The 15,336-nt window shown below is 38.9% G+C and overlaps 1 protein-coding gene across 1 annotated transcript in view; it reads left to right on the forward strand.

The window, feature by feature from the left end:
* gria2b (glutamate receptor, ionotropic, AMPA 2b) overlaps positions 1 to 15,336 on the forward strand; it is a 141,581-nt gene that overhangs the window by 93,376 nt on the left and 32,869 nt on the right. Inside the window, 1 exon segment of the mRNA XM_055159269.1 lies at positions 13,441 to 13,637. Coding sequence (XP_055015244.1) covers positions 13,441 to 13,637 — 197 coding nt within the window.

Consider the following 15,336-nt stretch of genomic DNA (forward strand, 5'->3'; position numbering starts at 1 on the left):
ATCAATGTGTCTTGTGGTTTAAAATGCCACCCTGTAAATTAAAAATAAAATAGCCAAAAAATAGAAACCGTGCTGGATGTTTTTATTGCGCTGAAAAACACACCCTTTTACTCAGAACAGGCTTGCATCTCCGCAAAACTGACTCGTGTTTGTAAATGTTGTTCCTTTGACTGTTGTCTTCCACAGTACAGCATAAAATTGGGGGTGTGAAGTCGTGATTGTCGTGAAGTCGTGAAGTCATCGATGTGATGGACCAGGACTAAACCAGGTCAAAATCAGGACTAAATCAAGACTAAACCAGGACTAAACTTGGACTTGAGAGACAGGGAGAACCCCGAGCCCCTAGAGCAGGGTGTCAACTGGGCGATGACTAGCTCAACATCATCCAACAATCTACGTGGGCGCACCTCCAGGCCCGTCCCAACACTCAGTCCTGGTTCAGTTCTGGTTCAATCCCGGTTCAGTCCTGGTTTAGTCCTGGTTTAGCCCTGGTTTAGAAATGGTTTAGTCCTGGTTCAGTCTTGGTTCAGTCCTGTTTTAGTCCTGGTTTAGACCTGGTTTAGTCCTGGTTCAGTCTTGGTTCAGTCCTGTTTTAGTCCTGGTTTAGTCCTGTTTTAATCCTTGTTCAATCCTGGTTTAGAACTGGTTTAGTCCTGGTTTAGCCCTGGTTTAGAAATGGTTTAGTCCTGGTTTAGACCTGGTTTAGTCCTGGTTCAGTCTTGGTTCAGTCCTGTTTTAGTCCTAGTTTAGACTGGTTTACTCCTGGTTCAGTCCTGGGATCAGTCTTGGTGCCCTCATGTCGTCATAGGACAGTACTGCAGATATCATGAGCCTTTGCAGGTTGTTTTCACCAGTAGCTCCGGTTTGACCTGGTTTAGACCTGGTTTAGTCCTGTTTTAGTCCTTGTTCAATCCTGGTTTAGAACTGGTTTTAGTCCTGTTTATTCTTTGTTTAGTCCTAGTTTATACCTGGTTCAGTCCTGTTTTAGTCCTAGTTTAGACCTGGTTCAGTCCTGGTTCAGTCCTGTTTTAGTCCTGTTTTAGTCCTGGTTCAGTCCTGCTTTAGTCCTGGTTTAGACCTGGTTTACTCCTGGTTTAGTCCTGGGATCAGTCTTGGTGCCCTCATGTCAACATAGGACAGTACTGCAGATATCATGAGCCTATGCAGGTTGTTTTCACCAGTAGCTCCGGTTTGACCTGGTTTAGACCTGGTTTAGTCCTGTTTTAGTCCTTGTTCAATCCTGGTTTAGAACTATTTTAGTCCTGTTTAGTCTTGTTTTAGTCCTAGTTTATACCTGGTTCAGTCCTGGTTCAGTCCTGTTTTAGTCTGTTTAGTTTTCCTGGTTAGTCCTGTTGTTAGTCCTGTTTAGTCCTGTTTTAGTCCTAGTTTATACCTGGTTCAGTCCTGGTTCAGTCCTGTTTTAGTCCTGTTTTAGTCCTGGTTCAGTCCTGCTTTAGTCCTGATTTAGACCTGGTTTACTCCTGGTTCAGTCCTGGTTCAGTCCTGTTTTAGTCCTGGTTTAGACCTGGTTTACTCCTGGTTTAGTCCTGGGATCAGTCTTGGTGCCCTCATGTCGTCATAGGACAGTACTGCAGATATCATGAGCCTATGCAGGTTGTTTTCACCAGTAGCTCCGGTTTGACCTGGTTAAGACCTGGTTTAGACCTGGTTTAGTCCTGTTTTAGTCCTTGTTCAATCCTGGTTTAGAACTATTTTAGTCCTGTTTAGTCTTGTTTTAGTCCTAGTTTATACCTGGTTCAGTCCTGGTTCAGTCCTGGTTCAGTCCTAGTTCAGTCCTGTTTTAGTCTTGTTTTAGTCCTAGTTTATACCTGGTTCAGTCCTGGTTCAGTCCTGATTCAGTCCTGTTTTAGTCCTGTTTTAGTCCTAGTTTATACCTGGTTCAGTCCTGGTTCAGTCCTGTTTTAGTCCTGGTTCAGTCTGCTTTAGTCCTTTAGACCTGGTTTAGTCCTGGTTTCAGTCTGTTTAGTCCTGGTTTAGACCTGGTTTAGTCCTGTTTAGTCTTGTTTTAGTCCTAGTTTATACCTGGTTCAGTCCTGGTTTAGTCCTGTTTTAGTCCTGGTTCAGTCCTGGTTCAGTCCTGCTTTAGTCCTGGTTTAGACCTGGTTTACTCCTGGTTCAGTCCTGGGATCAGTCTTGGTGCCCTCATGTCGTCATAGGACAGTACTGCAGATATCGTGAGCCTTTGCAGGTTGTTTTCACCAGTAGCTCCGGTTTGACATTTAAGTTGTAGCTATTTTATATTTGTTATTTTTTTTATATCTCACATCGGGAGAAGTGGGTGGACGGCGCACCCCCACGTACCACTCCCACTACACCCCCGCCTATCTCCATGGAATAGGTGCTGTAGTTATGGTTTCAACTTTCTTAGACTTATGCAGGTGACAAGCCATCTCAGGAAGGGCATCCAGAGTAAATGTTTGCCAAATCACCGCGTAAACCACAATTGTAAGCTTTGGGGGGTTTACAATCTAATAATTTTTGTGTCAATTTTAACTCATTAAAGTCAACATAGGTAATTATTGACCTGAAGCAATCTTTTATATCACATCTGAATACAATTAATTGCATATTTTTTCACTTAGTTTGTAATCATTCGTAGTCATTAATATACTCCGAATATACTATAAGCCTAAATCTCCTCGTTGCTCATTCTAAACCATCTATAAGTGCTTCCCAAATGATTTCCTGTTCTCTTGATCATTTGTTATGCTGTGAAATTGGCAGGTATAGCTCCAGAGAATATTCTAGTCCTTTAGCACAGAGGAAAACAACTGCCTGGAGCTAAAACATTAAAGAACAGACCAGCTGCCTTTATAGTGTGGGCTCATCATATGTTTATTTATGAGCCCGCTGTTATACTTTTGTCCTGTATTATGCATAAAGCTATACATTTGTATACTATTGGTTAACTGGTACGTTTTTGATCAATGGGTGTTAAGTTAAGCTGCGATGATCAGAGTGGCAGATTTAAACAGATAATGAAATAGACGAATACTGGGAGTTTGTTGAGTAAAGTACGGAAGCCCTGAGTGGCAAAATTTAAAAAAATAAAGAAAAAGAAGGAAGAAAAAAAAGCACGTCATTCAGACTGTGTTTTCAATTTTTATGTATTTATTTATTATTTATGTATTATTTATTGATTAATTATTAATTAATTATGTATGTATGTATTTATTTATTTGCACCAACAACTCAATCATCTTTTTTTAAATTTTTTTTTTTTTTTTTTGCCAGAAAAGGGCCTATAAAACACTATGGAAGATTTAAACCAAAAACTAAAACTTAAAATGAAAACCTAAACTGAAAATCTGCAAATTTTAAACTGTATCCACAAACTTGCCATTTTCACTTTTAGCTTAACGTCTTTTCAGCTGACAATAATCATTCTGTTTTGATTATAATTGTGAATCAAAATTACTGCGTCTTTTGTGCTGGCAGTGAAGATTTTGAACTTTGTGCCTGTTTTTTGTTTCCTTTGGATTGGTCCAGCATTAGAGAGATATTAAACATGCACCAGTAGTTACTTAGACTTAGAATTTGACAAACTTTATTGATCCACAAGGGAAATCATTTGACTTTGCAGTGCTAACTGAATGCATTGCTCTGTCTGAAGCTCTGTTAGTTTTTAATCAGAACTTTATGTAAACACAATCTGACCAGAAAGAGCTGATTTACTTGTGCTTTTAAACAAGTCTCTCAGACATAAAATTACAGTTATGAGCTTGAGTTAATCACTTTATTTTGTGTGGAAAATCTAACTTCTTAACAGAACCACGAATGCTCGTGTTGATCCATTTTGTATTTTTTTCATGTAGTTTTCATGTAGAACAGCCACGTGAATACAAAACCGCAGTTCTAACTAGAGTTCTGACCTGTCCACCATCTTAATTTAGTTGAGACTTTTGTGATTATGCGCAGAAAATAATTTACAGCATTTATACATTTATGTTTTGTTTCATTTTGCGGAGTATTAGCCCTGCTGCTAATCTACTATCTGCATGTTTTAATCCCCACTGTTGCCATCAGAGGGTGTAGTGACTATTTGTCCAAAAAAAAGTAACAAACAAAAGCGGTGAGCAAACTCAGAACTAAACATAACTCAAATAATCACTCGTGGGCACCATGGGTTTGAGGTTTACGCAGTGATGGAAATAAAAATAAATAAAAAAATCAATATCCATGACCAGAGCTGTATTTCCAAGATTTATTTCCACAAGGATACACGACTAAGGCCTTCTCTTGCTGCCTCTCCTGTCAACTAGTAAAAAAAAACAAACATAGGCCCACTCAGGTGCACTCTGGTTTACGTGTACCACCCTCTTTATATCCCCTAGGTGACCCAGATTATCTCTTTCCCCCATGAAGACGACATTTGACGACCCCCCCCCGTACCCTTAATGACGACTTTTGACACCTCCACAGTATCACTAAAGACGTGATTTGACGACCTTTAGAAATGGCTCGGTTTTTCACATTTAAACAGAGACTGCGATAGGTAGGGGCCACTACAACCCACACTAGGCTGACCATTAGGATTCAAGGATATGTTTTCGCCGATTTGTTCCGAAGTTAATCGAAGTAGTGACGATGGTAGCTTCCGGAAAAAACACAACACGAAACACGTGTAATGGAAAGATCGCGGCGCTGTGGCGCACAGTTTTAGAAATAATGAGGAGCGGAAGTATTTTATGGATAAGTTTAGAGAAAGTGACTTTTATAGATTTCAAAGTGATGATGAGGGTGATTATAAAGTGGAAAACAGCGACAGCGACGGACTTACAGAGAGTGAATCTTACAAAGGTGAGAATGCCGCTGATGCGTCTGTATGGAGTCCTGCAATATCTGAACAAACTATCCGGGCTTTATACTCGATTATGAACCAAAATTGCCCTGAAATCACTCGTGGAAGTCTGTTTTCTTTTATGCAATTATGCTCTATGGGCAGCCCTAGTAACACATGTATGGGTTGTTCCTAGTAGGCGTACAGGGGGGAAAGAGATAAACCAAAAACAAAAAAGGTGCTAAAGGTAAATAGTACCAAATTAGACTAAAATTAACAAACATAACATTAATATAGCAAAAATATATTATACAAATTAACAAAACTAAATTAGGAAACTAACTGAGAAACAAAAATAATACACAATTTTTAAAATAAACAAAATAAGCAAATAGCTCCTACAGATGGGGTCAGACAAATAATCCAAGAGAACGAGAGCATGCTGAATAAGAATATATTTTCTACACCAGAGTTCTCCAACCTTTTCCCACAGAGACCACTCTTCTGTACTTATACTGTGCATCTTTTGAAGCTATAAAGCATGAAAACAATATTAAGGTGTCCAATAAGGATTATAAAGCATACCCTGTCGCCTTTTCTGTAGTAAACATTATTACTTGTTTGTGGACCCTGGAGTAGGTTCAGGTAAAGATGAGGTCACTCCCCTCTTCACATCCCAGCACAGCTCTGTGGGAACATGGCTCTGAGCTATTACAGCATGTGGTACATTCTGGAAGAGGAGGAGAAAGGGAGCGTTTGTACAGAGGAGGGCTCTTTGTGTGTCATTGATAAAATATGTATTACAGCGTGTATAGTAATTATGTAGGTTAACAATTACTTAACCACTTCCACGGTGTACGAGATGGCGTCTGTGGTCAGATTGGCATGAAATTGGGTCAAGAAACAAAACAATGAATTGAAACTAGGGCCCGACCGATATGGATATTTTTGGATCTGATTTGATACAGATAAAATGGGCTTTGGAGGTGCCGATGGCGATATAACACCTGATATATTTAGTGATGTTAAAATTCACTGTAAATCTTCAACTGATTATAAAACTTATGTTAGTTTAAGTTGGATTTATTTACTACTACTACATTTACTGTTATTTTGCCTCTTTACAGTCACATTTAAAGACAGTAGTAGGCTCCATTTTCATTTCAGTGTGTGTCCAGTAAATGTTTACAGCCACTGTAGTCACTTTACAGTCGACCAGTGTAAGAGAAAACAGTCTGTTTGTGTGGGAGCTTACAGCAGCTAACCAGTGAAAATGTAAAGTAACTTCAAAACCAAAACATTTTGAACATTATCCTACCCCATGGGCACCTCTCAGATCACAAGTCTTCACAAACAAGTGTCCTTTTTAATCCTGACTGAACATGATCATCTGTGAAAAGAATATAATCCAGCGTGTTGACAGCTGCTGTGTGTGCCCTGTGTCTATGAAACAGTCCTCCCTTCTCCGCACTCACTACTGGATAAAAAACAAGCAGCAGTTTTGTTGCTGGCCTAAACTGCGCTCAAGTTAGCTTTTATTTATAGTCGGTATCATGGATCAGACACAAGAGTCACACACACAGACAAAGTATTCCTCTGATAAACATTAATGCACATATTAGGACATTTATCTATCTGTAAATTGGATTAAATGGGTGTAATATAAAAAGTCTAAGTTTTATAATGAGATATAATGCGCCCACATAGACTATCGGCCCATATTGGCTAGATTTAGACTCCGAGTGTCCACATAATATAAGCCCACTGATTGAAACCCTTCTAAACTGTATTAACGCAATATTTCAGTGGTAGACAGGTACTTTTTTATTTAACCAATCACTGCTATTTGGTCGTGACGTATGTGATGCGCCAAATCCCGTAGGAAGAAGGGCAATAACGTCTTTCCCCTTGATAAAATTCACCAAACATTCTCTTTTTTCCGGCTTTAAATCCTCAATCTCGGAAATCATTGCCAACACAGAATGTACGGCTTCATCTACATCCATCTCAAGGCTTTGTTTACTGCTGTGCTGTACCACAAAAGAGACAGAAGCTTGAGTTTGACTGAAGTGGCTTCACCGCTCTTCTCTGACTGGCCGGTGTGCGGTCTACAACTTCCGGGGTTCTTGCAAACCATCTAGTGTATTCTGATTCCTGACCTAGTTGCTGGAGAGAAACAAAATTGAGCGGAGGCACTAGGTAGTTAAAACTGGAAGGATCCCACAAAATGAAAATAGTTCACTTTTGACTCTGGCACCCTGTTCGCTGTCCATACATGTTCAAGGCATTAGTTATTTCTGTTTTAGTTGAAGCTTTTGAGTCCTTTATTGATGCTCGCGGTGTTAGTGAACCAGAAACATTTCATAGTGCGCCTTTGACCTAAATGTACTGACTTATAACAAATTTTTAGTTATTCAGCATTATTATGTCAGTGTCACTTGCCTCGGTATCCTTGGACATACTGTTTAGCTGTTACTTTTCGCTTTTACTTCTGCTTCAAAACGCCAAATCTCCATACATCACTTCATCTAACGCGACTATCAAAGCTTGATTGCCAATATGGCCTTGAGTGGGAGAAAATATTATGCAATTAACACTGTGCTGAGACTGGACTTATGGATAGTCAAATCAGTACGCCTTTGTCCTTGCTTTATCTTAGCTGCAGAATCTAAGTATACCATGTAATAGGCATTGATTAAACTCTCATATTTAAACAGGCCATAACGACCCTGCAGTAATTATGATACATGGTTCGTTCAGATAAAAGTGCTAGCAGCCATTTTCCTCCCTCTTCCTTCTGGATTGATTCTATACACTCTTGTCAGGCATATAAACGGGCTGAACTGACTTGACCCTTTATCAAATGACCGTGGTTTAAAGGAGCGAAATCAATAAGAAGAGAGATTCCGCAGGGGAGCATTACGGAGGGATGTGAGTTTTAATTACAGCTTGGTCGTGAAGGGAGTGGTTTGTTGAAATCTATCACCGAAGTCTTTTATAGTGCGTACAGTTAGCTGGCAATGCTGTTTTGGGGTGGAGTGCAAATGTGTAATCGATTCGTTAAAGGGCTTATGTTGCGCAAAATTGACACTTGTGAGTTTCAAGCCACGTTATAATGTTGTGACTTCATCAGAACATATTTGGAGTTCTGTTTCGTTTTGTTTTATTTCATTCACAAATCTGAAATTGTTTTATTAGTCTGTCTTACACATGTGGGAATGAAACAAAACAAAGCTGTAAATGTGTTTGCGATGAGGAAGCAACATAATAATACAAAATAGATCAGAAAATATCGCAATATGGGAACTTTAAAGGTGCCCTTGTAGTGGAGGGGAGAGGTGATTTCTTTGTGTGTATGTGTACAGCCTGTGAGCTACAGTTTGACAGAAGAGTGCTACAATCACAACTGAACCTGGGCTGCCTAAACCTGCAAAAAGAGTACACATACACAGGTTTTTCTGATTCTCAGTATATGGAAAGGCATGTCGAGAGTGTGCCTATGTTCCCTCAGCATTATGGTCCCTATTTTCTAAGGTCTTTTTTTTTTCTTTCAACAATTATTCCTTATGTTCCCACATTTCCTTCGTCAATTGACATCAGAATTTATCCCCATTTCTCCCAATTTGATAGTCAGTTACACCTGACCTACGCAATGTAGAGGTCATGGTGCAAAGGACCCTACATTGAAATGACTCTGTATCATCCCGTTAAATGCAGTATAAATATAAAAATGACTTGACTTAGAGTTTAATTTTGAGAAAGATCTTGGAAATAACTGAACACAGGACTGAGGGAACATAGGGCTGACCCTGCTATGTCTCATGTGAAAGCTCAGAAGCTCCAGAATTCCTTCACTGAGCTGCAAAGGCTGCACTAGCTCTGCTTAACGGTTGGCTGGGGTTTAGGTAGTGACCATTCAAGACCAGAAAGAGGCATTTTAGGTTTAAACCAACTGGATTTCTGCACTGACCCTGGCAACACAAATGAGAGACCCATGTGATGCTCACGGTTTATTAAGAATACATTAACATTACAGTTGTTCTTAGAGTGATAATTGCTCTATTTGATTGTAACATGTTTGCCTTGTATAAAAGGACACAAATAGGCCTTGTTTATGGGATTTAAAATGTACACAGTTCTTTTAACTATCTACATTGATAGTAGTTAATAAATAAATATGCATGAGTTTAATTACAGGACATATTATTATTTTAATCGTTTTGCATTCTTCCTATCACTTTTCACATCTGCACACTGGCCTGGTGCACAGCAGAGAGCAGAACTTCAATTTAAAAGGTCACATTGTTGGTTCCCGTTCTCATTTACCCTCTTGAAGTTGTATTTGGAGTGATTCATCCATGTTTGAGGAATCTTTATTTTCCTGCATTCAAGGCGTCATTGCTCCAATCAACTCCCATTTTCACCACCACTGGTACACGCCCACTGCTCTCTACTTACTTCTCCAATTGTATTTTCTTCATCTGAGATACACGTATAGGATTCAGCAGTGTTGCGTAGTCATTTTGGTGCAAATGGGAAAAAAAAAAATCTGCCACTCACTACTGTGACTGAGTTGCTGAGACTTTGTTGTGATGCCGTTTATGGCACCATCAGCTCCCATTGGGCACCACCAACGCAACAGTCAATGGACCTGTTTCTTTTATTAAGTTGTTTTGGAAGAATGTTGTGATTTAAACTGTTCAAATTATAACATAATGACCCATGAGTGTCATAGATTATAATAGCAGGCTCAAGCATAATATGTCTTCTTCTTTAAATCAGTTACTGTAGCCTTTCAGTACCATTTCGTTGCATTTGTAGACAGTGATTCAATGCACACCACTGCAGAGCAAAATTTATATCTTTCCTTAAATTATTGCACCAAATTATAAAAAAAAAAAAAAAAAGACGTGAATGACATAAATGACATAATGACATAAATATTTGGCATTGTTATTATAGTATTTATTCTATAGAAATATGAAATTCTCAAACTTATGGCCTTAAAGACTTGATCTTTGAACCACTCTATTAAAAAAAAAAAAGACATCTGATTATATGATGCAGCTAAAATGATGATTCACTTCTCTGCAGGCAGACTTTTTCATTTGACTTTTGCAAGAGGAGAGTGAAAAAAAAAAAAATCTAGAGGAAATGAAAGCGTCATTTTACCGTCTGTAATAAGTGTAAAACATGAACACTGTGCTGTGTGTCCTCCCACACGGAGATCAGGTTCAGACCAGAGCGAGTGAGTCATGGTCTTACGTAAGCCTCAGACACATTGTTCACATGATGGGAAAGTTATCATGTTTAGAAATACAGTTTACAATACTAAGATTATTTATTTATGATGGTACTTAAAGGTAGCCAGACTAGGGCCATCTAGTGCCTCCACCACTAGACGGTTTGCAAGAACCCTGGAAGTTGTAGACCGCACACCAGGTAATCAGCAAAGATCTATGAAGCCATAACTGGATCCCTTTTGTGGTACAGCACAACAGTAAACAAAGTGATCGAGATGGATGTAGATGAAGCCATACATTCTGTGTTTGCAACAATTCTCGATATCAAAGATTTAAAGCCAAAACAAAGAGAATGTTTGGTGAATTTTATCAAGGGGAGATACGTTATTGCCCTTGGCTCATTACATACCAAATAGCAGGCATTTGATAAATAAAAGAAATACCCGCCTAATTCTAATGCGAGTTCAGATGGTTTTCACGAAGTGAAACCAGCTGATGAATCAGGCTAGCTTAAAGGCCCTTTATTATGTGAAATTTACTCCTGTGAGCCATGTTATAATGCTGTTTGGTTTACAGGAAGTGCTCCACTGTGCTTTTAGATTCCAGTTTTCAAGTTAACACCTACCTTTTACTTTAAATTCAGTAGAGATGAGCCAATCCAGGGCTGAAATGATCCAAATTATTCTAGTGAAGGTGTATGGAGTTTAAAAACAAAGTGGAGCACTTCTTGTATTACCACATGACATCACAAGTTGAAGTGTTTTCTGTTTAAAAGAAGAACTCAGCCTTAATATGCAGGATTTGTTTGTGATGAGGAAACAGTATTGTAACATAGACCAGAAAATAGCATAATATTGGATCTAAGTGTGTGACAATTATATTACAGACTTAAAAGTTTGAGATTTAAAAGGTTATCCAAAGTAGAGTCCAAATTTCTCCAAAGAATACTGGATCTTAATCTTTACAACTTCAAACAGATCGGATAGCATTTCAGTAACACTAGAGCAGGATGTGGCTGGGGCCTGAAAGTTTGGATACCTTGCCTAAAATGGGACCAAGATTTTTGCACATATCACTTACAAGCTTGAAGTGCTAATAAAAATGATTCTATTTCCTTTCCAAAATCCACATACTATCTTTTTAATTTTATTTATTTTTGACAGAAAAACAAGTTGAGCTGGTCTTTTTGTTATCTATACTACAGCTACTGAATGGTCTGTTTCTGTCTTCATCATATTCCCAGGTTTCAGTGTTGCTTGTTTTCAGGAGAAGAAATATATTATAAATTTTGATGTATGTATTTTCATGTTTTATGTATTTTTGGACACTCGAAGAGGGTTCATATTGCATTATTTATTCACTCCATACATGGTGGTGGTAAGCTACGACTACAACCTGACACAAGCGTCACATTCAGACAAGGTGGATGAAGTGTCATGCTTATGGACACAGTGACAAGGCTGGGATAAAACTGCTGTAGAATCCACCTGAGATTATTATGCACTTATTTTGTGGTTGATAAATGTCGCAAGATGTTATACCTTGTCACTTAAAATAGTAAAGAGTTAGTTACGATACAGGTACTGTATTTTTGGACTATAAGTCGCTCCGGAGCATAAGTCACACCAGCAAAAAAAATGCGTAAGAAAAAACACATATAAGTCACATCGCACTACAGGTCAAACTTTTTGGGGGAAATTCCAAATCACTAAATCCACTGAATCCTTCATTATCGGTGTCATTTCTGAGCAACTCCGGAGGTAAATGGAGTGCCGCTTCCTCTTCTGCGTAGCTGTCGTCAGACTCAGAATCAGTTCAAGTTAGAATTATTTCGGCCTTTTTGAATCCTGACAGGATGGTTTCGGTGTCACTGAAGTCCAGGCTTTGTCGATCCATCCAGTGACTTCCAGGAAAGTTGCATAGCGCAGCCTCCCGGTTGTCACAATTTTCTCGCTCACTCCAAACTTTTTTTCTGCTGCTTGATTACCGTTTTCGCTCCTTGCAGCTTGTAATCAGCAAAATATGTTAGTTAGTTAGTTAGTTAGTTAATTAGTTAGTTAGTTATTTTTTTTCAAACCTGCACATACAGTTCACAACATAACAATACAAATGCAGATACAAACATGCATGGTTTGAAAAGGGGATGAATGAAGGAAAGCTTTTACATTTCCAATCCCCTCCCTCATTTGACAGAACAACACTTCAACTTAGTGTATATTTCTTTCTTTTTGGGCGCAATTTAAAATTTTCAGTGGTACAGAAGTAATGGTGCGATCAGCTGACATGATACAGACAGTACAGTGGCTCTTTCTGCAGGAGACATGCGCAGTAGAGTGAAGTAACAGTGGTACAGGAGTAATAGAAGGAGCAGATACTGACACACGAGCCTAGAGCGCCCTCTCACAGCTGTCTCTGTGAAAATGTTAATATATAAGTCACACCAGAGTATAAGTCAGAGGAAACACCCAAACCATGAAAAAAGTGTGACTTATAGCCCGAAAAATATGACACATTTAATCTATTTATACTATGGTCCCACAAACCTGATGCTCACAACCAGGGGTGACAGAGGGAGACAAAGGAGTCCTGGGCCCCAGAATTGGACCTTCATTCTATTAATTTATATCACAGGAGGAGCCCATGTGAGGTTTCATGTCCCAAGCCCTGAAATTTCTGTCGATATGCCTGTTTGGTATTATAGAACTGTGTTAACTGTTGCCGGATTATCTGTGCAGTTATTCAAAATAATGCACAACAGTTTTCATTAGAATTCTCGGTAACACTTTATAATAACTACACCTTACTTAGCCTTAATAAAGCATGAACAAAGACTTAATTAATAATGAACAAAGATTTAATTCATAATGATTCACGCTTAGTAAATGCTTAATAAAGCATAATTCATCTTCACTTTAAAAAAGCTCTCAAAAAGACTTAACTAACAAATAACAGCTGCCTGAATTATCATTGCATTGTATTATTAGTAAATCATTTTCTCATAGCTTACTAATGATTAATAAATGCTCAAATGGTTAGTCCATGAGTAATTAAGTATGAAATAATTATGAGTAACTATTTACAACACAGGCAAACTAAGTGCAAGTGCTAATTAAGGTAGTAATTAAGTAGTTACTAAGCGTGAATCATTATTAATTAAGTCTTTGTTCATTATTAATTAAGCCTTTGTTCATGCTTTATTAAGGCTAAATAAGGTGTAGTTATTATAAAGTGTTACCAAATTCTCACTGACCTTGGTATAAAGCAGATTTTTATTGTGGATATTTCTGTCAGTCTCCCACAGAATTATATAGGCCTTTGCCCGGTATTTAAAATTAAGACATCCTCAAATTCTCCAATGTGAATGCAACTTATTTATTCCATTTCTTTGTATTCCAGGCCTGACCACGCTGCAGGTGGTTCTGGACACAGCTGCGGAGAGGAAGTGGCAGGTGACGGCCATAAACGTGGGGAACCTGAAGGACGAGCGCAAGGACGAAGCCTACCGCTCACTCTTCCAGGACCTGGAGAACAAGAAGGAGCGCAGGGTCATACTGGACTGCGAGCAGGACAAAGTCAAGGACATCATGGACCAGGTGAGGCTCCACGAGACGAGAGCACGCTGCGGGGTAGCCTACTGCATGTGTGTCTATGGTGGAATGTTCAGCAGTTACCATGGTGACACAGTGTTAGAAAACACTGCTAAGACATTTTAAAGAGCCTGTCGTGAATATGAGCATTCATGGTCCTGTTTAGGTGTTGGATTTGGAACAAAAAAAGGTGAGAGTGACCGACTGAAAAACTGGGTCATGTTATTTGAGAGGGTCTTGTTTGGCACCACAAATAAGCACTTCTGTAATTCAAACTAATTCTCTTCTTTATGGTCAGATTGTGTTAAAATAACACTCAGATTAAAGCCTAACTTGAGTAACAAAGCTAGTAACAAAGCACCACACCTCAAGGAAATGTTGCTGCGCAGTTGCCTTTGCTATCTTTTTGATTTATTGTTAAATTGCTGAGGAGAAATATAGACAGATAGAAAGAAAGATAGACAGACAGGTAGATAAATACTTTACTGATCCCAAAGGAAATTCAGTTTTTGACTTTGGAACTTTTTCTGAAAGCCACTTAAAGGTGCACTGTGTAACTTTTTGGTTTGGGGTCTGTCACTTGCTTGTTTCTGCGGCTTTGTCACTGCTTTGCCTGGAATGTTCCGCAGTATGACTTTAAACAGTTCTGCCCTACATTTATCCAATTACAGATGGTTTTATAGCTCGAAAATACCTAGAAAACCTGGGATTCTGACTGTGAGCGGGATTGTCTCTACACAGATCTGATCTGTATCTTAGTCTGGTTTGGTCTCCATGATGACAGAAAGGTTTAATTAATGCCATACTGTGAAACATTCCAGACAAAGCAATGGTAAATGGTCATATTTTTATACAGCGCTTTTCCAACTTCAAGGCACTCAAGACGGTTTACAACAAGGAACCACTCACCCATTCACACATAAATTCATACACCAGTGTACACAGTCACTGGGGGCGAGGTAGGTTAAGTGCCTTGCCCAAGGACACAACAACAGCATTCATATGTAAGAGCTAGAATCACACCGCCAACAGATCCACTGACCCCTCAACCAAACTTGTTTATGTCGACGGCAGGATACAAACTATCAACCATCATTGGACAACCGCTCTACCAGCTGAGCTACTGACGCAATAACATCTCCACAAAGAAAAGCATTTTATTACTTAATTTGTACCAGTTATTACTTGACTTTTGACCAAACCAAAGCATTTTTACCATCCAGTTACTAACCAGGCCCAAACTTTCATGGTGGTTGTGGACATGTTCTTGTGTTCCTGGAATTTACAACTACTGTTTGTTCATTTAAAGCTGGGCATTCAACTTTTTAGTCAAGTTAAATTTCCCCCATTAGAACACATATTGCTGTGAATTGGTGTGATGGCAGTCCACTTCACTAAAGCTGTGCAAGCGCCCAACGATTCTTGCATGTGAATACTAAAGTGCCAAAGGGATTGTGAGAGATTGTTGAGAGAGGAGCAAGTTATAAACATGGAAAACAGTTTATACATACATAACTCCTCCTTTCAGGGTTTGAAATTTATCCAAACTTTGAAAGGTACATTTCATAACATTTCCAGTAGAGGGTCTGTCACCTGCTCGTCTCTATGGTAATGTTATTGCTGTGTCTAGAATTTTCCACGGTATAGATTAACAGTATCTATCACCAAGGAGACAAGCAGGTTTCAGCTCTACGCTACATTACAA

Source organism: Boleophthalmus pectinirostris, unplaced genomic scaffold (genome assembly GCF_026225935.1).
Source record: "Boleophthalmus pectinirostris isolate CB_2022bp ecotype Guang Dong unplaced genomic scaffold, ASM2622593v1 HiC_scaffold_23, whole genome shotgun sequence".
In the NCBI taxonomy this organism is placed as follows: domain Eukaryota; kingdom Metazoa; phylum Chordata; class Actinopteri; order Gobiiformes; family Gobiidae; genus Boleophthalmus; species Boleophthalmus pectinirostris.